General features: G+C 50.2%; 1 protein-coding gene across 1 annotated transcript; it reads right to left on the bottom strand.

Moving 5' to 3' along the window:
• Positions 1–140: 140 nt before the first annotated feature.
• LOC142027784 (electroneutral sodium bicarbonate exchanger 1-like) lies at positions 141–20,824 on the bottom strand. Its single transcript, XM_075021992.1, has 23 exons — positions 20,814–20,824; positions 19,883–19,928; positions 12,309–12,504; positions 11,455–11,601; positions 10,863–10,998; positions 10,487–10,647; positions 9,367–9,552; positions 9,170–9,258; positions 8,880–9,037; positions 8,414–8,501; positions 7,762–7,908; positions 7,513–7,604; positions 7,005–7,179; positions 6,735–6,868; positions 5,947–6,192; positions 5,737–5,842; positions 4,641–4,802; positions 3,800–3,913; positions 3,300–3,461; positions 2,430–2,681; positions 1,555–1,623; positions 839–1,012; positions 141–739 (listed from the first exon to the last, which is right to left on the bottom strand). The coding sequence occupies exons 1-23, from the start codon at positions 20,822–20,824 to the stop codon at positions 554–556; spliced, it is 3,237 nt and encodes a 1,078-aa protein (XP_074878093.1). The 3' UTR covers positions 141–553.
• Between the last annotated feature and the right edge of the window lie 1,727 nt (positions 20,825–22,551).

The raw sequence follows: 22,551 nt of genomic DNA, 5'->3' as shown, positions 1-22,551 counted from the left end.
CTAGCGCTTGGTGGGGCTTTACCTGTCACTGCCTTGCTTTGGGATATCCATGTCACTGGTCTTCCCCACGTTCAGCTGAACTGAACTTGCAGCAGCAGCAGCTTCCATCGCCCTCCTGGACTCCTGAGGTAAAAAAGGGACAAATCACGTTCTCTGTCTTTGGTCAAAGTGGAGATAAGCTGAATGCCCAGCACAAACTTAGCAGTCTGCCCTCCCCTTCTGCCCCTTGGCAGCTATAGGTATTAGTGCAGCAGGGTAGAAACCGTTCACTCCAAAGGTTTTGGGGCAGGGGGATTGGGTGTTCAAAACACGATTATGAGCAAATCTTGCCAGCAGCAGCAGCAGCACCTTCTAATAATAATCATCGTAATGATAATGACCTTTGTGAAAAACGACTCGTTTTAAAAATTACACCTGTATTCAAGCGTTCAGCTCACTGCTACTTGAGGAAACAAAGGTTACAACGTGGGATCCAGGCTATTGGGATCTATTTCGATTGAGTGCTGATCTTCCCCCAACGTTTCCAGACAAGCTGTAAGAGAAACAGGCAACCTCACAGCCCGACGGAGGTGTCCAGCCCCGAGGACCCAGCAAGCCTTACCTCTTCTTCTTCTCTGGCTTCATTTCTGGCATTGTCCAACTTCTTCTTCCTTTCTGGCATAAGGTCATCCAGAAAGCTGAGCTCGCGCTTTGAGAAGCAGAAATCCATCGCTTTCCGGACAAAGACGAGAGCCAAAACCTTCACGAATAAGAGGGAAGATGCGGTGAGCTCAGAGACGATGCCACCTCTCACTCCAACGCTGCAAACACCCCGCTGCTGAGCGGCGGCAGCTCTTACCATCATGGGAAAGATGATGGCGGCACGGGACACCTTGATGGTCCAGAGCAGGACGAGGCAGGTCAGCTGGATCACCGTGAACAAATGCACCTTTTGCAAGGGCACGTGCCGCAGGTAGATGAAATCCGGCTGGTGTTTTGCTGGCATCCAAAACAGCTTCAAGCGATCAAAGAACTGCAAAATAAAAGGGAAAGGTTGCCGCCTTGGGACTGCGGCAAGTTTCTGGCCCTCTCGAGACGTGGAGGCGGTTTGCAGCATCTCGCTTGCCGTCAGAAATCCTGGATCCCACCGCGTTCCTCCTGGGAGCAGCACCCATTTTCCCTTCGCTCCATCTATCAACCGGCTTGCCCCTGAGAGCTGCCCACCAAACGGCAACTATTCCGTGCCATTCCATTATTAGCATTTCTCGGCCCACTGAATCCCCCAGCGAGGATTTCCACCAGTGGCAGAAACTGCCTTCCCTTTGCACTGAATTCCCCCGCTTTCACGTAACCAAACACTGACCTGCCCTAAACCCTGAAACAGAGAGCGCTGAACTTGCCTGGTCCTCCCAGCCCTATATACCTCCTGTGCCTCCACCAATCTTTTTCTTACACAAAAGAGTTTCATTGCTTGCTCTGCAAGAAGTTTTTCCCATGCCACTGCTTTTTTCCCTGCTGCTACGGAGACAAAATACCAGGGAAACGACATGCCGCACGCTGTAAAAGAGTCCGTACCTGAATTCCTCTGAGCGACGACACACCCATGTAGAGAAAGACGCCATAAAGCACAGGCATTGGTATAAACTGGGGGGGAAAAGAGAAAAAAAAAAAAGAATGCAATCGTTTCTTTCTCCATATTGCATTTTCAGTATTACCACCCTCTTCCACAGGCACTGCCTAAAATTGCTTGAAGCCTTCCAGCTTCCATTCAGGCTTACAGATGGGTCAGGTTTTAACCATTAAAGATTTTGTGCGCACGAGTGAGCTAAGGCTCTGCTTTAGGCTGAACTTTGGAGTTACCTCTCCTCAGAATACTCCTATTTTCCAGAAAGGTTGGAGGAAAATAGGCGATTTCACCCGTGCTACCCTATGCCGCATTCTGTGGCGGTAGAAAAACACTTCTGCCTAATCTTGGGGCAACAGGCAAAGGCCACAGGCCTCCTTTTAGCCTAGAGACGAGATTACTTTGTGGGAGGAACGTGCAAGGAAGCCCACGGGGATGACCTCAGTGTGTTTAGCTCCTGGGAACAGCTGCTCCGGGGCATTTGGGGAGCAAATTGCAGCCAGTAAAGGGCTGCCTGTTTGAAAGAGAGCAGACGTGCTGGTCTGAATATGCTCAGCTGTAACCCATAAACATGGGCGGGCCTGAAAGACACCCGAAAATTCAAGCAGTTGCGTTGCTCGCTTGCCTCGAGCACACCAAACGGGGGCCCGAAGGGCTGCAAAGCCTAACCGAGGCTGGTTCCCACCGTGGGTCAAGCCCCAAGGGTTGGGATCACCCCCTCCTCCTCCGCTCCACAACTAACTACTCAGGCCTGCAGAGAGGGGACTGTTTTTCTGTAACCTCCAACAAGCTCGCGGTTGTCGGGTGGTTTGCATTTTCCTCTCACCTTTAACACGGAAGTGAAGAAGACGGAGCAGCCCATGAGCCCAAAGATCAGCAAGCCAGTGACTCTCTGCTCTCGTATCCCCAGAAACTTGGGTTGTTCTCCTGGAGCTGAGCAGTCAGACTCTACTTTGAGGCTATTCACGTGGGTGATGGACAGGACGGTCGCAGCCACAAACCAGGGCAGCCCCATCACCGAGCACACCCCCAGCATCACGGCCACCACGAAAAGGTCCAGGTGGTACCCGCATCCTTTCTGCAGGCAGGAAAACAAGAAACAGAGCATCCCATAGCACAAGAGCAAGGATAACGTTGCAAGTCAGACTCAAACCCTGCTCGAGCACAGGTCAACTTCTTCAGAATTTAAAACAAGAAATGGAAACAAGTAAGGGTGTACGCAGGCTTTGCACAAGCACCTGGCATGAAAATCTGGCAGGAGTTCAGACACAAGGGATATGGGGAGCTTGTGCGATACATACTTCTCCAAAAAATACCCACCCACAACCCAAAACCACCAAACCGTTTTTTTCACTCACAAAGAAAATTCTACCACTTGCGAGGAAGGTGTGACTCTGAGTTATCCCTGGCAGCGCATCAAAACAATGCATTCCCCGCACCTGCTGCCGCTGCCGTTTCAAAACAAAAACGCGCTTCCATATTGCTCCAAGATTAATTTGCTCCTCCAAAAGGTTGCTCATCTGAACTGCCCTGTCACTTGCTCCCTGCATCATCGTTAATCCAGGAGAGCATCCTGCCACGCAGCCTGACCTTGTCCCAAACCAATGCCTTCAGAAAGCATCGGCAATAAGAGCTTCTCCCCAGACCTGCAGCCCAGAAGGGGCTGGGGCCGGGGTCATCTCTCGCAGGCCCTTACCTTCAGCTTGTGCTCCTTCCTGTTCACAATAACGGCACTGATCTGCTGGTCCATGAATATCAAGATGGTGCAGAGCAGAGCTGGGACGAGCGCAGCCAACACCGTCCACCAAGGGTTGGGTCCTATGGGGTTGATGAACCACCCGCGGTCGTCTCTGGTAGGCTGCAACAAAGCCCACACATCAGCATCGTCTCCCAGCCCAGGCACTCCACTGGCTTTCCTTTTCCCCTCCCTCCCTGTGTCAGAGCACCTCCCAGCCCTGGCTTCATGTCCCCCTCTCCCGTGGGCTTCAGCAGTGCCAGTCTCCTCTTTGCAAGCACCTCTAGGTACTTCTCCTGTAGGTATCTAGTTTTGGGGCCATCTTCTCGTTGCCAGGAGGAAGCAAGGCACTTGGAGGTGGAAGAGGAGATGGTCACACCACCAGCATCTCCTCCAGACTCAGCCCTGCCCTGCCCCGGCATCACCTTGTGGCACCCCCACGTGCCAAAACACCCCATTACCTTGAACGTGTGGGGGACCTGGAGCTTTGGCGATGGGATCCCAACCACAAAGTCAAGGAGCACCATGATGGCGATGGTGAGGAAAACAGCAAAGTCGCTCACCGTGGACCGTACCTGGGGCGAGAAACCAGAGGTGAAAGGGGCATGGCAAACAGGGCCGTAACGTGAGATGCAAGAGTTGCGGACATCCACAACATTCAGGCTGGTTAACCAAATCCCACCACCCCTCTGAGCACATGCAGCCTGATCCCTTGCTTAGATACTGTTGCTGTGTTTGTCCCCGTGAGATCTGGCGTCAGATAATAAAAAAAGCTTAATTAGGCGGACAAGGGTTGGTTTAAGTCAAAACCTAAAAATAATAATAATAATATTAAAAATAAGAAAAGAGATGTCTGCCACTACAGCTACACTCACAGCTACAACGGCAACAAGGCACTGAGGCATCCTTTAGTCCTCAAAAGGAACCTCCTCATTCGAATCTACTTTCCGCTCGAGCACATAATGCGCAGAAGGTAGGGAAAAAAACCCACAACCCCAACCCCCAAAACTTTGGGAAACCTGACTTCCTACTACCTGAGGAGGGGGAAAAAAAAAAAAATTAAAAAAAATCAAACCCCAAAAATCTTCAATCTGGGGCAGATCGCGAGGCAGGTGGGAAATGCTACGATGATTTTGCACTCACGGAAATGAGTGCGGGACATCCAAGCTCTTGGAGAGCTTGGCCTGCAAGGCCAACGTTTCCCAGCTTGACCATGGCGGGGCTAATACTGCTTAGTGCTCCAGGAAAGCCATTTTGGGAAACGAGTGTGGAGATGGACGCTGGCCACCATCTTCTACTTACTCTGGTTGGAAAGTAGCGGCTGGTTTTAAACTTCTTCAAGAAGCTTGACAGGGCAAAGGTGGCGAAGAAGAGGATGCAGCACCAGAGGAACACATCAGGCGTGTAGGGGCCGTCGCGTCCACAGGCAGGTCCTTGAAACTCCCCACGCAAATGCCGACATTCCTGGAGAAACAGAGCGTCAGGACACAAAGGCAGTGCACGTGCGGCAGGGAAACCTCGCGTAGCTAGGGGGTTTTGAGGATCTTGGTCCAAGATCCACGACCCTCTAACTGCTCCTGCCAATGGAGATTTATATGTAATGAGCAGCAGCAGCTGAACAAGTGACACATCGAACTATAGAGCGGAGAAACGAGATGTGAGGGGACACCATACCACGCACCCTCGGCACATCCTCTGCCTGCCATTCGAGCAATCGTGGCTAAAGAAGACACCAGAGGGGAAGGAAACACTGGAAACTCTTGGGGAGAGAGAGAGAGGGAAGAGGGAAGGAGGGCTAAAGACAACCATGGTAGGAAAGGAGGAGAAGAGACAAATCGTCCCTTCCCAGGGGAGGGCTCGCAGAACCTGGCCAAGAGGGGATGAAGGCCACCATAAGAGCCTGCCGCCCTAGGCCCGGGCTCTGCTTCCAGCAACAACAGCCTGAGAGGCTGCTCAGACATGCAAATTTATGCATGTACCTACAGACAGCACTGAACGAGAAAGCAAGGCCCAGAGTTACTAGGAACCCATTAAGGAGGCCAATTACTACCTTTCAAGCATGAACTTAAGTCCTACCTACAACTTCTACAATAATCAAACCACCCACTACTTAACCTTCCTCCCAGTCAGAAATACTGTCCGGCAACAGGCTTGAGGGGGACACTTGCTACCTACCCACAACGTTGGGGACCAGGTAGACTGGGACAAGGTGGACTCTCCTCCCGAGGACCAAGCGGTTTTAACAAACCACACGCTAGATTTAAGCAAGGACTTTTCCGAGCAGCACTAGCACAGTTTGAAGCCCATCATTCCCTGAAGGGCTCTGACTTTTGCACCATGCAAATGCCCCTGGACCCCGTGGCCGCGGCGCGAGGAAGCAGTGGCTCGGGGCACTTACGGTCACCGTGAGGTTTTCCCAGGCGATGCCAGACACGTTGATCCCGTTGCTCGCCCAGAAACGCAGCGTTTCGTTGCTGGGATGGGTCGGTGCCTCACACTTACAGCTGGGAGGAGAGAAGCCAAGACAGGGGTAAGGGAAAGGCGATGGAGGTGCAGCCCGCAGCTCCTGCCAAGGGGCAGCAGCTTTCTCAGGGGGAAAAAAACCCACTAGTAGCTGGTGAGGAAGTCCAGCTTGCTGTGCATGTGCACAGGGTAGGTGTCTCGCAGGTGACTCAGCTTCTCCAGAGCCTCGTAGATGAAGATGATGCAGATGAGGGAGGCAAAGGCTTCTTCCGTGAAGCGGGTGACGTAGCACACCAAACAGCTGGCATCGGTGGCCACCAGCACTATGCACAAGAAGGCGGTCCACAGCCCAATGCACGCCCGCAGAGACAGATAGGAGAGCGTGTACTCCCTGGGAAAGCAAAATGAAACAAAGGCTGCAAAGGCCAGCAAGAGGCCCTGAGACATGCCTGCCTTCGGGGAAAACAGGGAGCAATTCTGGAGCGTGTCAAGGCTGCGGATGGGAAATGCAGTTTCCATGTACTACTACAGAGAGCCTCGGGGCTGTGGTGCAGGGTGTAGACCCACAGGAGGAGAGGCCAATTATTTAGTTACCACTGTTGAACAAGGATCTTGTGTTAACACCTTGGAGGCTGCTTGAGGTCAGGTCCCTCTTGGGCCAGGTGGTGTTCTCCCACATCACCCTGATGCCCTGACACTGAAACCAGCTGGGTTTGCACCCAGTCACCTGCTGCCAGCAAGCTGGGGCTTAATGATAAACCTTATGGCAATAAGGGTGGTTTATCTCCCATCAAAGCCATAGCAACAAAAGGACTGTCACTAAAATCTAGCAACTACCCCTAAGAAACAGAAAAGCAAAGCAAAGCATCTTTTCTCCATCACTGCCCCCTTTTGAAGGCTCTCGCAGCACCCAGCTGCGGCAGCCAGCCTTACTTGCAGAATTTGTAGAGGATCTTCTCAAACACGAGGACGGGTCCGGTGCTGCCGAGGATGGTGAGAGGTTGGCCGGCAAAGAGGCAATACACCACGCCGGCCATGGACGCGCCCAGCAGCGACTCCATGGCACTCTGTCCGGGGAAGAGAGGCAGCCGTGAGTAAATAAATCGTTAGGGAGAAACAAAAACCAAAGCCGATTCACTGCAGCGAGGACTTTGGCCTGACTTTTATCCTCCCCCATGCTCCCCAACAGAGAGACGTGCTCACTATCTGGCCATTGGTCGCCTCCCCCAGCAGTCCCCCAAAGGTGATGACAGGGGACATGCAGGCACAGTAGAGGAAGAGGAAGGACGCCAGGCACTGCAGGCTCAGACCATCCCGGAAGTCGCTCCAGAACCACGGGGCTTTCCGCTTCACGTCCAGGGTCAAACCTCCAAAGAGCCTGCAGGAAGGAAAAAGAAGAGAGTCTGTTCTCTTGGAGGAACACGGTGACTTTGCTTTGCTGCAGAAGGGCAATCAGAAGCACGGAGTCACTTTCGTGGCTAAAAAGAAGCACTCTCCTTCCTCCCAAATCAAGGAAACCTGCGTGCAATGGTGATGGCTGGGGCTGAGCCCAGCTGCCCAGATCTCCCCCCTGCCCAGCCCAGGGGACCAAGCTGGCAATGCGGAGCCCCTTCGTTGAACCAGCTAACCCCAAAGACCTGCTAGAAGGGAGGGTGCATGCTCAGATTTGAGAAGCAAACAGAAAAAAAACCCAAACTATTAAAGCTCCCACCTTCCCGTCCGCTGCAGTTCAGGGCCACTGTGTTTCTCCAGCGTGCTGTGAGAAGCACTGTCGTCAAGAGCTCCTGGCATCTTCCTTTTTTCCTGTTAAAATGGAAGTAAGATAAAGCTATGGACTTGTAACCGCTGGCTTGTTTTGCTTCTGGTCTGGCTCTGTGACTGTGTCAGAGTGGGACCTTGTGAATTTGGGCCCCTGAACAGCATCCCCAGCCGTCCTGCCCATCCCCCTCGCGCCTCCCACCTGCGAAGGGACGTTTTTCGGGGGCTCGATTCGGATCGATGGATCCCACTCTCCTGGCGGCAAGACCGTGACCTGATCCAGAAACTCGTCGATGCCAGCCACGAGGTCAGCCCCGTTCTTGGCTTTATAGGCAACGTCACGGAAAACCTGCCAAGAGAAGACAACCTGGTGAGAGGACAACCCAGCTCGGAGGTCCTAACCAGTGCAATAAGCTCTTGGCTAAACGCAAGGCTTTTTCCCCAAAATTTCCTGCTGGAAAGGGCAGGAAATACTCCCCCAAAAGGAAAAATCTGTGCGTCAGGGCATTTGTAATCATCTCCCCCACGAGGCCCCCGTCCCCCATGGCACACCATACCCTTCTGCTTAAAGAGCAAGAGAAGTTTGACTGGCCCTGGCAATGCCACCACTGGGGACAGCGTGCTGGGGACCCCGGCAAGAAGGATGAGATGCAGGATGCACCCCGGGTGGGATTTCAGCCTCCAGGATGTGGGGTGATGCAAATCTGCGTGTTCGCTTCGGGGTGAGAAAGAGGGCTGGGCTATTTGGAGAGCTGCGGGCAGCTGGGACAGCAAATCCTCTTCCTCACTACTTCAGAGACAGGGAGAGCTGAAGAAAGGCAAAAATGACCCGGAGCTATCTCATCTTGTCGCACCTCATCTGTCATGATAGTGGCCATGGACCTGCCGATCTCATGGTACTGATGGGCTTTTCCTTCTGGTCCAAGCAAAACAAACAGGAACCTGGGCAAGAAAAACAAAATGAGAGAGAGAAGAAGGTGTCCTTGCTCCAAGAGCACCCAAGGAAAGCCCTGGCAGCTCCCAGCCCGGAGCGTGGCTCAAGACGGGACACGTAGGCTCAGCGACGCCACGATGAATTTGAAATTCTTCAAAACCGACGGCAAATTTCATTTGGGGGCCAACTTTCATTACAATTGGCCGATGGGTTTAAAAGCTACAGCAGGGAATGGAGAAACGAAGGCGAGGAGATGTGGGTGGGGGAAACGTGCTTGCTCCCCCTCCCACTCGCCTTGTTCCCTTGGGACACCAAACTGATGCCTGCAACTCGATCTTTGGTTGGGTGTCTTTTTTACGGAAAAAATTTGCGCTTCTCATTCGCACCTTGTTGGGATGGGAACTTCCGTCATGCCCGAGAGGCGGACAGCCGGGCTCAGGCGGACAAATGCCACGATGGGCTGGTGAAGGAAATCCAGCTCTCCTACGAGCACGTTGGATGCTTCAGCCCCGGTGGGAATTTTCTTCATGAAGTGCAGCTCCGCCTGGGCACGACAAGCGATTTTCAGGCAATTACCCCAAAAGCAAAGCCCACAGCGCTCTGCAGCACACTCTCCAGCCAAGTTTGCAAGAGCAAATCTGGCCCTAAAGGCGTGAGAAAGCTACGAGTGTCTCACCTTGCTTAAATCCGTTGCTCTGCTCTCAGGGTTCACCCCATCTTTAGCTTCTGCAGCGGTGGGAGAAGGACAAGAGGTGATTGTTTGGGCTGGTAGGAAAAAGAAAGACACTCAGAAAGATGGACGAGGAGCAACTGGGACGCTTCTCCTTTGCCCGGACAAGTCTAATGGGGCCACAGCCCTGCAGAAAGCCTCACCTGGCTTGTAGAGGAGGTGCAGGTCTGACTGCCTCTTGCTCACATCAGCAAACGAGCAGACAGCGGGCAGAAGGTTGGTTGTCTTCTCGTTCTGATGGTGGTGCTTCCTCAAAAGGACTTCTCGAACTTGCGCCCGCACGTGCTCGTCAAACTCCGTGGACTGTTCTTGCTGGGCCAGGATCGTATCTGAGGATGGCAAAGGGAAACAAAGCCATCAGAGCAGAAACCCCAACAAGTCCCGACCCCCAAAGCCCCCAGGGAAGGCTGTGCCACACAGGCTGCACCCTAATGCCGGCTCAGCCTTGCATAGCAAGGCCTTTTAATAATGTTCAGCCTTTGCAGCCAAAACGAGAATTTTCTTCTGCTAAGAAACATGGCATCCAAGTGCTTATTCATCATTCCGCTAAGATAAATATTTCCCATTCTAAATGACACAATTTTCTTGCCCGACCTGGCCTTTCTGACTCTACACGTTCACCCAAATTATAAGCGATCTATAGCACAGACGTTCCCAGAGCTTCCCGTGCTGATCGAGTGCAATTTGCCGAGCCCAGGGAGAAACGTGCTAAGAACGGCTCCGACTTCTCCAGCCCTTGAAAGGGCTGAATGGAGACCTGCCGCCAGTCAAAGATAACTTCTCCAAAGCGGCTTTTGCAATTAACTTCAAGTATCTTCCCCACAGAAATACACTGCTTGGTCATCGCCAGATAAACTCTGCCTTAAAACTCTTACATGCTGGATCTTAAGGCAAAAGCAAAAAAAAGAATGCGAGGAAACAGCTTGTAAGAAATAGTTCCTTTAAGGAGGTTCAGCTCTTACGCAGACTCTGTATTTCTAAGAGCAGCCTGCTAAGCCCTGACACACGCTCCTTTTTGGCTGCAGAATATTCTCTAGTGGCTTCTCCAACCCCACAAACTGCTTTCAAAAGGACCCCGCATTGGAATAAAAAAACGGTGCGACTGTTGCATGCCCAGTCTACATCCAAAAACAGCTCATGAGAAAAACACAGTGGCACTTCTGGAAAAGGACGTGCCATTGGGGCAGGGTTTGATTTGGGAGTGAAGAGCACCGTGGCGAGCTGAGCTCGGCCGTTCCCGGAGGGATGCAGCGCCCATGGTACCTGCAATCTCTTCGATGCTGTTGGCACAAATGTCCAGCAGCACCGACCCGTTGCTGATGCAGCTCCTCAGCTCGGAGAGGCTGTGCAAGGACAGCGTGCCAACGTAGGGCTTGCTCCAGCGCTCGCCGCCATCTTCCACGTCCTCCTCAAACTTCAGCCACCTGCGGACATCGGGTGCGATCAGCCCCATTGCAAGAAAACAGCCCCAGCTCTGCAACCCCTTTGACAGAGCCACGGGGTGGCAAGAGGAGAAGGCTCCTCGTGCCGCCACCTGCAGCTGCAAAAGCTTCGCATCCTGGAGAGGAGAAAGCAGAGCCCACGGGCGCTGCCGGTGCAGGGACTCCTCTCCCACCGCAGCCAAGCAGCAGGGATTTACCTTGCCGTTTCCTTCCACTCGCCATCTCGGCCCTCTTTTACACAGATCTCATCCAGCTCGGAGAACAAGTGGTGAGAGAGGTGCTGCTCGTCCTCCTTGCTCCTGAGAATGAACTGCACCCGCTGGGACGGGGAGCCTGGGGGCAGAAGGCAAAGACCCATCCCGTTACTGCGCCTGAACACAGCTCGTCACGCTCACGTGCAAAGTGGCCATCAGCACCAGTGCAGCCATAAACACTGGGCTGGCCCCTCTCCTCTGCATCTGTCTGGGCTTGCACAGAGCCGTGGAGAAGGAGAAGCATCTAGTCCACCTCTGCATGAGGATGGGCTGCTTTCCTTCCCCACATTGCCATTTTTAAAGCCAGGATCCCTCTAAGGAAGACGAGCCTAAACCCATTATGCATTTAACTGCATTAAAAAAAACACAAACAAAAAAAAACAACAAAAAAAAAGAAAACTTGGGAAAAAGAGGGTGTTGCTCAATACGGCCACTTTCCCTCGGAAGAACAGCAACTCACTCAAACTAGCCACGGGGACCTGCTTGCAGAAGGCCCCAGCGCCCACGTTGCCCCCAGGAGTTTAGCAAATGCCGCGGTGGGACTTACAGTGGTAGCCCTGCTCCATCGGGGCAGAGTCCTTCTCCCGTTCCCCTTCCCGATGCTTCTGGCTGTGGCGTCGGTGATGCCGGTGGCTCTGCCTAACCAGTGGCATCCGCGCGCCCACGTACAGGGTCCGGTGGCCTGCGAAAAAGCAGCGGTTTTTGCAGCACTCTCGGCATTGCGGCAATGGTTGAGGTGGCCGGTGCCTTGCTAAGCCACGGTTATATATCCCAGGAGCAACGCCAGCTTCCCTGAATGTTATTTTCACTGGACCTCCTTTTTTCCAAGCCTATTTTACTCGAGCTTTGCAACAACACAGCAACAACAAGTGTTGGCTCTGGGTCATCTAAAAGTGCCCCCAAAGTATTGGACCTCTTCTCAAATTCCAGCTTCGGCTGGACAACACTCAGACTTGCTCATTAAGCAGCAACACAAGCTAATTATTTTCAAAATCTCTGTATGGCACGAGGCGACAAGAGACGATCAAATCAGTCCCATCGTAATGAACTCCAGAACAAAAAAAGAAAATCACAGCCCCGCGTCTGCAGCCCTGAAATGATTCTCCTGACCTCTCCAAGCCAGGAGCAGCCTCTGCGAGAAAAAAAGCCGTGAATTATCGAGCCCTGTGGCTACAACTCACACCGTGGCCTCCCGGGGGGCTTTTTCCCTCCGTTTAAAAAGCCGTAATAGTAAAAAACGTGACAATAACTGTGCTGCTTCATTGAGAAGCGCGGCACGTTTTGCTGCACATGATGTGACACCCGACAAGGCACACAGGAGAGACTTTGTGCAATGGGAAAACGCGCTGGGCTGGTGGCTCCTCTACCAGGATCTCAGCAGAGACTCACCTTCCAACTCCTCCTCCTCATAGCGAACACTGACAGTGTTGCTCCTTCTTCCCCGGTCAATCACTGCCTCCTCGTCATGTCTCTGTTTAGCAACGACAAGAAGGGAAAAGTTGGGGCTGGGGGTGGAGAGCTCCCTTACGTCCTCCCAGCCATCACCCACCCCTGCGTCCACGCGAGTCCACGAGCCATCACGCCTCTACGTGCCGCCTCCTCCTCCTTCAGGCACAGCCCTAAAACCACGGACTTGTAGGAGGTTTTCCTTCCCATACGCAAATAAAACAGCCCATAACATCACCTCTACTGTATACCACGAGAGTCTGGACGTCTTTAATACAGCAGGAGAGGGATGAGTGTTTCAGACCAAAAAAACCCACCTCCTGCTTTGTTCTTGAGGTTCCTGTCTAAAAAAGTGATTTCCAAACTGGAAAAAAAACAACCCCAACCCACAAAACTGCACTTTTGAGCCCCGGCCGTGCTACCTGTAACTCTTCCAGAAGTGTCATTTTGTAACCCCCGTTTGGGTTCATCCTCACGTCAGTCACTGGGTTTCGGGGACAACTGAACCTCCAGGTCAGTCAGGGGGCCCGATTCCCCAGGGACTGATGGAGTAGCCCTCACGGGAGGAGCTAAGTGGCACCCAGTGTGCACCAACTCCAGAGACACAATAGGGACCATTGTGAAATCACAAGCTATGATGCGGATCCAGGCAGCTACTTAAAGCCATGCACCCCTAGAGCCTTCCCGCTTGGAAAACTTAGTGCCTGGGGAGAAGCCAGCTCTGCTTGGAGCAAAAACTCTCCAGAACAGAGAAACTTCCTGCATGAGAGGTGTCAGGCTCAAAAGTGTGCAGAAGGAAAACCCTTCACAGGCTCGTTCACCCTCCTGAGAAGCAAAGCCCACTAGCAGCATCATGTTTTCTCTCTTTTTCTTTCTAACAGTAGAGCTGAAGCTCTAGCATCCTGAGGATAACAGGAGGCACAAATACGGTAGGGAAAAAGAATATCTTATTGGATCAATGGGTAGATTCAGAAAAAAACCCTGCTACACAGTAGTTTATCCTGGCTGCTAGCTAGAACCGAGAAGACTGTTTTTTCCACCTGGGTCAACAGTTCCGGTGAAACATACTACCCGCCTAGGACAGCTGCATCTGAGGAACAAGAATTAGTTATCTGCAATACAAGGAATAACAATGAGTCATTTAGTGCCATGATATTCATCAGGCTGCACAGAGAAACAAGAGACAAATGCATTTGAATAACCATGTCTTGTGTTACGTTTTAACCACTTAACATTCCGTGAGAAATACCCCAAGAGCTCAAGAAGAAAGAGCAGCAAGGCAGGAGACAGGTGAAAGCCTAGAGCGCCAGCTAGACGGAATGAAAGACCCTTCCAGCAACAACAGCCTGAGAGGCTGCTCAGACATGCAAATTTATGCATGTACCTACAGACAGCACTGAATGAGAAAGCAAGGCCTGGGGGGATCATTTCCCCTCTGCTCAGGGCTGCTGGGGCCAGTCTGTGTGCTCTGTCCAGACTGGGCTCCCCAGGACAAGACTGGGACTCACTGGGGCGAGCCCAGCAAAGGGCCACAAAGGTGACGAAGGGACTGGAGCACTTTTCATATGCGGAGAGGCTGGGAGAGCTGGGACCCTTCAGCCTGGAGAAGGCTCAGGGAGCTCTTATCCATGTACATCTGATGGGAGGGAATGAAGAAGAGGGAACCGGGCTCTTCTCAGCAGCGCCTTCTGGCAGGACAAGAGGCAAAGGGCACAAACTGCAAAACATGAAATTAAAGCTGAACACAAGAAAAACTTTCTGACTGCAACTGTGGTCGAGCACTGCAACCGGTTGCCCACAGAAGTTGTGGTGTCTCCACCCTTGGAGTCCACTCAAAACCTGAGGGGACACGTCCTGGGCAACCTGCTCTGGGTGACCCTGCTTGAGCAGGAGGGCTTGGACTCAATGATATCAAAGGTCCCGAAAACCTCAACGGTTCTGTGAAAGCCACAGACAGAGATCTCTGCCTCAAGCCGAGAGGCAGCAGTCATCAGCCGACTCAGAGGAGCAGGCTGGGAGGCAGCTAGGAAACTCTTCCCAGTTCCTCCCTTGTCATCCCTGCCTCAGGTGTGCAAGCCAGTGCACCGCTTTGTTGAGCCGCCCAGTTCTCATCCCGCTGTGATTCTGCAGGTAACGTTAACACAAAGGAGTGAGAGGGGAAGAGCTTTAGTTAACGGCATGGGAACCTGAAAGCACAGGACAACTTTTCCCCAAACGTGGGCAATGCTGCTTAGATTCTGTCACCTAGGGAAGAGAAGGAAGACGACAAATGGGCCAAAGGGTTACACAGGAATGAAATACAAGGAAGGTGCAAGAGACATCAAAAACATCGATATGTGCCCCAGAAGACTATTTTGTAGTCAACTGACCTGCCCACACCCGACTGTGGGCATGAGGCCTCCGCTCCGACTTCCACTCTTCTCCTCTTCACCATTTCTTCCACTGCAGCACTATCTGACACTTCTTTTCTTCTCTTGACCTTCAAAACATTGCAAACTTGGTATTGATAAAATTTGATTTTGACTTTTCTATTTTAGAACAAAAGTCAGACTTAATATACATCTGTGTTTCGCAACATTGTCCAGGCTTATACAACCAAAACCAAAAAATGACTCAGGAATAAAAGATTAGCTGCCTTATTCAAACAGAAGGTAAGCACTGAGAGGCCATCCAGAGAATTATGCTCAACAGTTTTAAAGAAGAACTACTGCTTCCCAGGACATCCTATTGGCTCCATTTTTAGAGGAGGGCCTAGGAACATCATTAGCAGGAACGTAATGCTAGCAGAGAGAGCGGGATTTCCTCGGGGGGAATTTGGACAGGACACCTTCACTAATTCACTCCATCTTCAGACACTTACCTGTATTGAAAACAAACCCACCCTGAGATCTCACTAAACAATTACTTTCCAAAGAAGCTTAACTTGGTTGTTTTCGACACATGCAGCACTTAGGAAACTACTTCATTATTCAGCACTATTGACCTCATACAGACTCTCACAGCGAAGAAACCATTTGACAGCTCAGCTCAGACTTGGCGAAAACACATTTAACTGAAGCCAGCACGGCTCTCACGTCCTCAGGCAGGACTTCATTCAAAGTCCGCTGGAATTGACAGGAAGGTTTCCCTCAACTTGGATGGTTCTAGGTGAGAATTCACTCCCACCTTACACTGCCTGACTGACACCCAGAAACAGGACAACTACAGCATTGCCTAGATATATCTTCTGCTTCTCCAGACTACTTGGAATATCACTTTTTTTAAAAAAAAAAAACAACACACAAAAGAGAACCACACACGCAACTTAAAAGCTCATCACTGCCCTTGTTTACTTCTTTACCTGTAACAGAGGTATTGTAAAATCTGGTGAATATTTGGTGACTGGACTTTCTTTAACCAACTTTATAGTACATTTTTGCATTGCACCACACGTCCTGAGAACAAGATAAATGACTTAGAAACAATGCTGGACTTGCATATGATATCTTGAAACCGAAGAACTGCAAATACAGCTCTTTCAGAATTCCTGGCTGTGAATAACACAAGCCAGTGGGATGGGGACAATTGCTTTGGACTACTTGTCCATTTGATAAGGGAGACCAGAATATCTACTAAGTGCTCACAAGACAGACCAGCAGCAGCCTTTCCCAGGGACCAATCATCAGAACAGGAAACAGTAAGAAAAAAACCTCAGTTTTCACAACAGAGGAGGTTCAATGCAGAGTCCCACAGAGGTCTCAGCTGGGGCCTGAGGCTCTTCAGGGAATTCATAGAAAACCTGGAAAATGAGACACTAGGGAGGTGACAACATTTGCTAATTATACAAAAGACATTATTACCATTATTACTATCATTATTTAGAAAAACAAATGCATTCTTTCTTTAGGAAAACAGAAACAAAGAGCGTGAAATTCAACGTCAACAAATGTAGTCAAGCATAAGGAAGAAAAACACATGTTCCATATATATATGTGCTGGCTCCAGCCTAGTTACCGACATTCAAGAATGAAGGCTGGGAGCCACTGGGCATTGCTTCATAAAAATACTAGCTGAAGAGTCAGCAGTGGGTGAAAAGGCAAAGAGAAATTCCAGACATTTTCAAAAAAAGCAATACAGGACAAAAGAGAACACATTGCTATGCTCTATTTCAAATCCATGGTACAGCCATACCGCACGCAGTTTTGCTCCCTCTCATTCAAAGACACAGTGGAGGAAGGGAAAGGGAAAAGCAAGACATAGATCATAGATGTTTCCAGACATTATCCAAACATAACCATAGTGAATTACCACAAGATACGCCGTGCTGAAATAGAGCCGAGTTCTAGATACATCGTGCAAATGTAGGGATAAGGCACGAGGTGGACATTCTCATGTTTGAATCTCATCTTCGATACTCTCTCCCATTTACTGACATCTGAGAACAACAATAAGACTTAAGAACATAGCACTAACATTTCAAAGGAGCAGGAGTCCTCTTGTAAAGCTTCAAAAGTCATACCACACTGAACGTATATGCAGAAGGGAGCACCTACAATCTGTCCGTATGAACTTGGTGAAAAAGCGCTAGTAACACATTACAAGAAACACACCCAGGTGACACTCTCCCATCAGTTGCTTGCATTAATAGCATTGTCTTTCCTTAACTGTATCTGGCTTCAGTCCTGACATCTTCCCGCAAGAAACAACATGCCAGGCGCTCCCAACCCTGTGAATAAAACCTCATCAGCTTTCCTAACTAAAAAGTAATTTTTTTAAAAACTGAAAAGGACTAGGATTCACAGGAGTAGCGTCATTACATTCACTTCACAGTTCAAAATGGGAGGACAAAAGATAATTGACATGACAAACGCCACAGTTACAGACGTTCCTTCCTGGGGGTGCAGTTCGCACACCTAGGAGCTCATGCGTGCAAGAATGGGTGACGCCAGGCAGCAGTCTCCTTACGTGCCTCTGATCTCAGGAAGAAACAGGTAACATGAATACTTTTACTCCATTTGCTAGCAGAAACTAACATCCTGAGGACCAGAGATGGAGCCCAAGATTTGCCTAGATGAAACGCTGACGCAATCAGTTCCTTTAAGGGATGAAATTGTTCGTTTGAGTTTGGCTTCAAGGACTCCCACAGCTGGTGATTAACTAAGAGGTATGCTACAGCGAGGAGCCCGACACACAGATTGCAGGACAACTCATCACGTCAGGCCTCTGAGCTTGCAGTTCTCCGCAGGGCCCGGTGCTGGCTGAGCAGGTGGATGGACTTCCCAGTTCTAGAAATACAAGCTCGGGAATCAAACCCTCCTCAAGCACGCAGGCAAAACTGGCTGCGCTTTAGCGAAGCAAACCAACAACGAGGCTTCGTTTGTTTGGGTGCCTCCTCTCTGACAATGCTCTGGGCTACTTTCTCTTCCTGGCAGTAAGAGGAATAAGTTGCTCTCATACATACCAGCTTCTGACAGGGAAAGAGGATGATCTCGTTCTTGCCTGCTAGGACCAGGGGTGGCAATAACGCAGTCTGCCGAGACTGGAAGGGAATGCCTTGGAGGCGGAAACACGTGGGTGTTCATTACTCCTGGGCACTCGGAATCACGGGAGGTGATGATGCCAAAGGGCCTGATCCGATTCACAAACTGACACACCTTAGGACTGAAAAGGCTTCTCCTTCAACTAACTTACTTTTCTCTGCAACAACAGCCTCAGGAGAGTAACTTCTTCTTAACCCTTTACACTACAGCAACTACAATGTTTAATCCTAATGTACCTTACAAGAAAACTACTGCGGTCTTCTCTACTAGTGGGCCAACACTGCTGCGCCTGTAAGGAGCGCTTTACGTTTTATTAACCTTTTGAAACAACGCACTAGCTTTCCTTGCAATCGCATTACGTGGGCTTCCTGGGACTTTACATATACACGTTTGTTTTCTCTGGCTAAATCAGATTTGGAACGCAGGGGTGGCCATCTGAAAACACTGCAAAACATTCTTTTTACGTACATCAGTTCTCTGGTGAAGGCAACAACTGAGGAGGATCTTCAGCTAGTGTAAAACTGCAAAGCTCAAAGGACTCGTACTCCAGCTAAAGATCTGCGCACTACTAGGCAGGAATGTCAAATTAAGCAATGCCCAACAGATACAAGTCATTGGATCTTTTCTTTTACAAGTAGGAAAGAAAGGGTACACAGAAAGATAGTGAAGTGGTCTGTAGAAAATGGATGTAAATCATCAAGATTTCCGAGGATTACTCGAATTGCTTCCTGGAGAGGCCAAAATAAGAAAGGAAGGAAGAATATTAACAAGATAGCCACAATTCCACTGTCAAGTACAGTTTTCAGGCTTGGGAAAAAAATAACATTGCAGTTTGCAGGAGTCATGGAAGAGCAGGTTCCAGATATTTTGCTTTTCCTCTTCCCCTTCTTCCCCCTGCTCCCTCCCATCACCTCAGAGCATGCTGCCCTAACAGATTCACAGAAACTGAAGTGAATGAATATCTTAACCCTGAATTAACATGGAAGCATTACTATGGAGAGTGGAGGTGTGCTTTTAAATTTAAGAAGTTCTACATTTAAGAAGCCTCCTCCTTGCCAGCACAACACATGCACTATTGACCTGTTTCAAAAATAAACATATTCCCCTTTTTCAGAATATTGACCCAATTCAGTTACAAAGGAACTGTAATTCAGCTCCAACAAACTCCTGCTTTATAAAGGGGAAACTTTTTCTAGGAATACCTTTCAGTATTTTCAAAAGTGAAAAAGAAAAAAAAAAAAGAACCAATAATTTTCTGTATCAGTTAAGATCAGCACACTTTCTTCAATACTATTTACAATGCTACTACTGTACTCTGAAGATTTGTTTAAACTTAACTAACAGGAGCATTTTTAAGCAGGCAGTATATTGGTCTCATTTCCTCGGGAATGGCAGGGGCTTTCTTCTGTCTCAGGAAGAAGATGACAACAACAGAACTCATCAGCTGTCACCGAGCTTGGCCACAAAGTAATGGCGTCATTAAAAGAACGTCCCCTGGCTCCCACAGCTATGAGGAAAGCACATGCAATTGAGCATTAGATTAGCTGCTATCAAGCTAGCTCACCAGTACTGCCACAGCTCCTGAAAAACTAGGAGGGTCTGACAGCTAGTCAAGCCTGAGAAGTTCAAAGCAGTGGTCAGGTCTGGGGCTGAGAGCGAAACCACGGGAAAGTGCTACTGCAGAACGAATCTGAACAGGAACCAGCAAGGCACGGAGTGCAACGAGCTCCACAAATAGGAGTTTTCATTTGTCCAATTTCAACAGGCAGTAGCTTCTTTGAAGTATTTCTGATAAAAGCATTACTCGCGCTAATGCTGCCTGTTGATGACACTTTTCATTTACGTCATTTTTTTCACCCTCGTACTCTCTAGAGAAGTTCCCCATTACTCGCACTTGAAATGCTGCATTTGACAAAACGTCCTCCGTCCCATAACAAACAAAAGATTTGCTCAGCCTAACATTCAGCTAAGCTCCCGTGGACCTGCTTCATCTCCTACCTCTAACTCCTTGACAGCACTTTCAGTGGTGTCGAGATCCAGACCGCTGTGAAACAAACAGAGAGTTAGTCCCACCCCAGCCAAAAAGCAACAGAGCTACGTTCCTTGTAAGAGTTTAAACAACAACAAAACATCATTCCCATTGCACAGAGAAAATACTTAGCAGGCAGATGAATTCCCAGTTTATTGTTCTTAAAAAACATCCAGTCTTCCACAAGGACTGTTCCTTTTCAATTTTCTGCCCATTTGTATTTTGTGCATCTGAGGATACAAAGGATGAGAGATCAGATCTTTTCAGTCAGTCCTCACTAACCTTTAGGACTGGGGTTTTTGACAAGGTGCCCTCAAACCAGCACCTCTCTCTTCCAGCCTATCGCAATGCCATTCTGCTCAAGGGACTAAAAGAAGGAACCGGCAGGACGTGTCTCTCAATCCCCTCCACAGTGCAAACCTGCAGAGGAACGGGCCTTCACAGCATTGGAGCTAGGCCCTGTGATGCTGGGAGTTGGGTACTGCCTGCATCAAACTGTGTTCGCACCTATTAACGACATCTTTTGTAAGCCAGCTTCTCAAAAGTTGTTCATTGCCAGGTATCGGCCCACAATACAATGCACAGGGAGAGAGAAGGTCTCAAAGAAAAGCTGAACCCATTAAGAAGTAAACAAATGTCGCACAAGTGTCACTTGGAAATAAGGAAATAGGGTGGAGTGTAAGGAATTACGGCATGCAAGTATTCGCTGGTATATGGTCTGGCAGGCAGCCACTCTCATATCCTCCACATTCAGGGGCCCCAGCCAGAACTCGGTCAGAGATGAGAACTTTCCTTCCTCTTCAGAAAGGCCCTCTCCTTGCTTAATATGGAAGAAGTTAATGAAAGGAGTTACACAGCGCGCCACAGCAGAAGGACAGATATCACCCACCCAAGACTTACGCTGTGGTCATGAAGTCTTCAGGAATCAGCAGGGACACAAAAGTACGATTCAGGAAGGGACGCTGAAGCGGCGATGAGGGGAAGAGGGTGGAAAGAATGGAAGAAAGCAAGGCGCGATGACAGGCTGCCAAACTCAAACAAATGCAGTGCTCTCTCTACCATCGGGAGATCAAACACCTGCAGGCTGCTCAGAAACGTACGCACACTACTGGCAGTGCTGTCCAAAGGGATTACGCTGAGGGAAAGAGCTCGGTCACAGACAAGAGCAACGTTTCAAGCATCTTCTGAACACCACACGACACCACAAGACAGACAACACGCCTTCCTCTCCAAAATCAACTCAGAGAACAAAACAAGGAGGAAGGTTAATCCTCCTGGATCTGACACTATTCCAGCAGAATGCTAATAAGCAAAGCTAAAGAAACAACTGCATTTCAATTCATCCCAAAATAAAGTCATGTGGCAGAATTTCAAAGACTCGGCCTACTTCTCCAAAGGAAAAAGGAGACTAGTGTGGCACGAGATTTAATGCAGCTTCAGGTCTGGAGACAGCCTAATTGGCGTGGTGTTCATAGCACAGTCTCTTCAATTCTGCAGCAGCTAACAACAGTCACTTCCAGAGTAAAGCCAGGCCCTGGCAATGCCTGTACACATCTCATTGCAAAAGCAAATTCACTCACACTCATAAAACCACTCTCTAGGTCCCTGGCTGCCGACCCCAAACGCGCTCCCCCGCAGGAGCTCCCCGGACCCTGCTCGGGGCACCAGGGCTGGGCTCAGGAAGGAGTTTTTCCCCCGGGCAGATTGGCACAGGTCCCGGGGGGGTTCGCCTTCCTCTGCAGCACTGAGCACAGCCCCTTGCCGGGGTCCTCGGGGCCATTTCTGGCCAGCGAGTCCCTGCTGTTGCAGGAGCAGGAGTCCAGCTGTGCCCTCCAGCCCTCCGCCTCTCTTCCCTGGGCCAGCTTGGCAGGGGAACCTCACGTCTCCAGGTCACCTGCAAAACAAGGAGCCTCAAGGAAGCCGACTTTTCCCTGCTGCTTTTAAGCTGGCACACTTCCGTGGGGAGAAGAGAAAGCCTGGGGGTGTGTGGGGGGGTGTCTTAGCTATCTATCTATCTCTCTAAATCTGCTGGGAGGGAATGAAGACGAGGGAGCCAGGCTCTTCTCAAGAGTGCCCACTGAGAGCACCAGAGGCAACAGGCACAAATGAAAACACATGATATGCTCCAGCTGCACATGAGAAAACAACTTTTTCCTGTCTGGGTGGTCAAACACTGGCACAGGTTGCCCAGGGAGTTTGCGGAGTCTCCGTCCTTGGCGATGTTCAAAACCCAAGGGCACGTTGTCCAGGGCAAGCTGCTCTAGGTGAGCCTGCTTGAGCAGGCGGGTTGGACCAGAGGAACTCTACAGGTCCCTTCCAACCTCCACCCTCCTGTGTGAGTCTGTGCTTTGGTTTCACTCCTAAAGCACCTGAACTCAACCCTGATGCCTGCGGGAAAGGATGCTGGGACAAGGCAAGATCCCAGACTCCTCCCCGAGGACTCACCACAAAACCCCATCTACCTAGTCCAGAATATCGTATGGCAGACACACTCAGAAGAGAGAAAAGATCCTTTTATTGCAAACATCAACTGCGGCGGGGGGCGGGCCCGGGAGTCACAGGGCTTCAGCCCGTAACAGGGAAACGGCACCTACAACGACAGAGTCAGAGAGCACTGATAAACCCATGAAGGCAGGAA

Source organism: Buteo buteo, unplaced genomic scaffold, assembly GCF_964188355.1.
Source record: "Buteo buteo unplaced genomic scaffold, bButBut1.hap1.1 HAP1_SCAFFOLD_56, whole genome shotgun sequence".
Taxonomy (NCBI): domain Eukaryota; kingdom Metazoa; phylum Chordata; class Aves; order Accipitriformes; family Accipitridae; genus Buteo; species Buteo buteo.
Note: the sequence above shows the minus strand (reverse complement) of the source record. Positions and strands in the feature narration are given on the sequence as shown.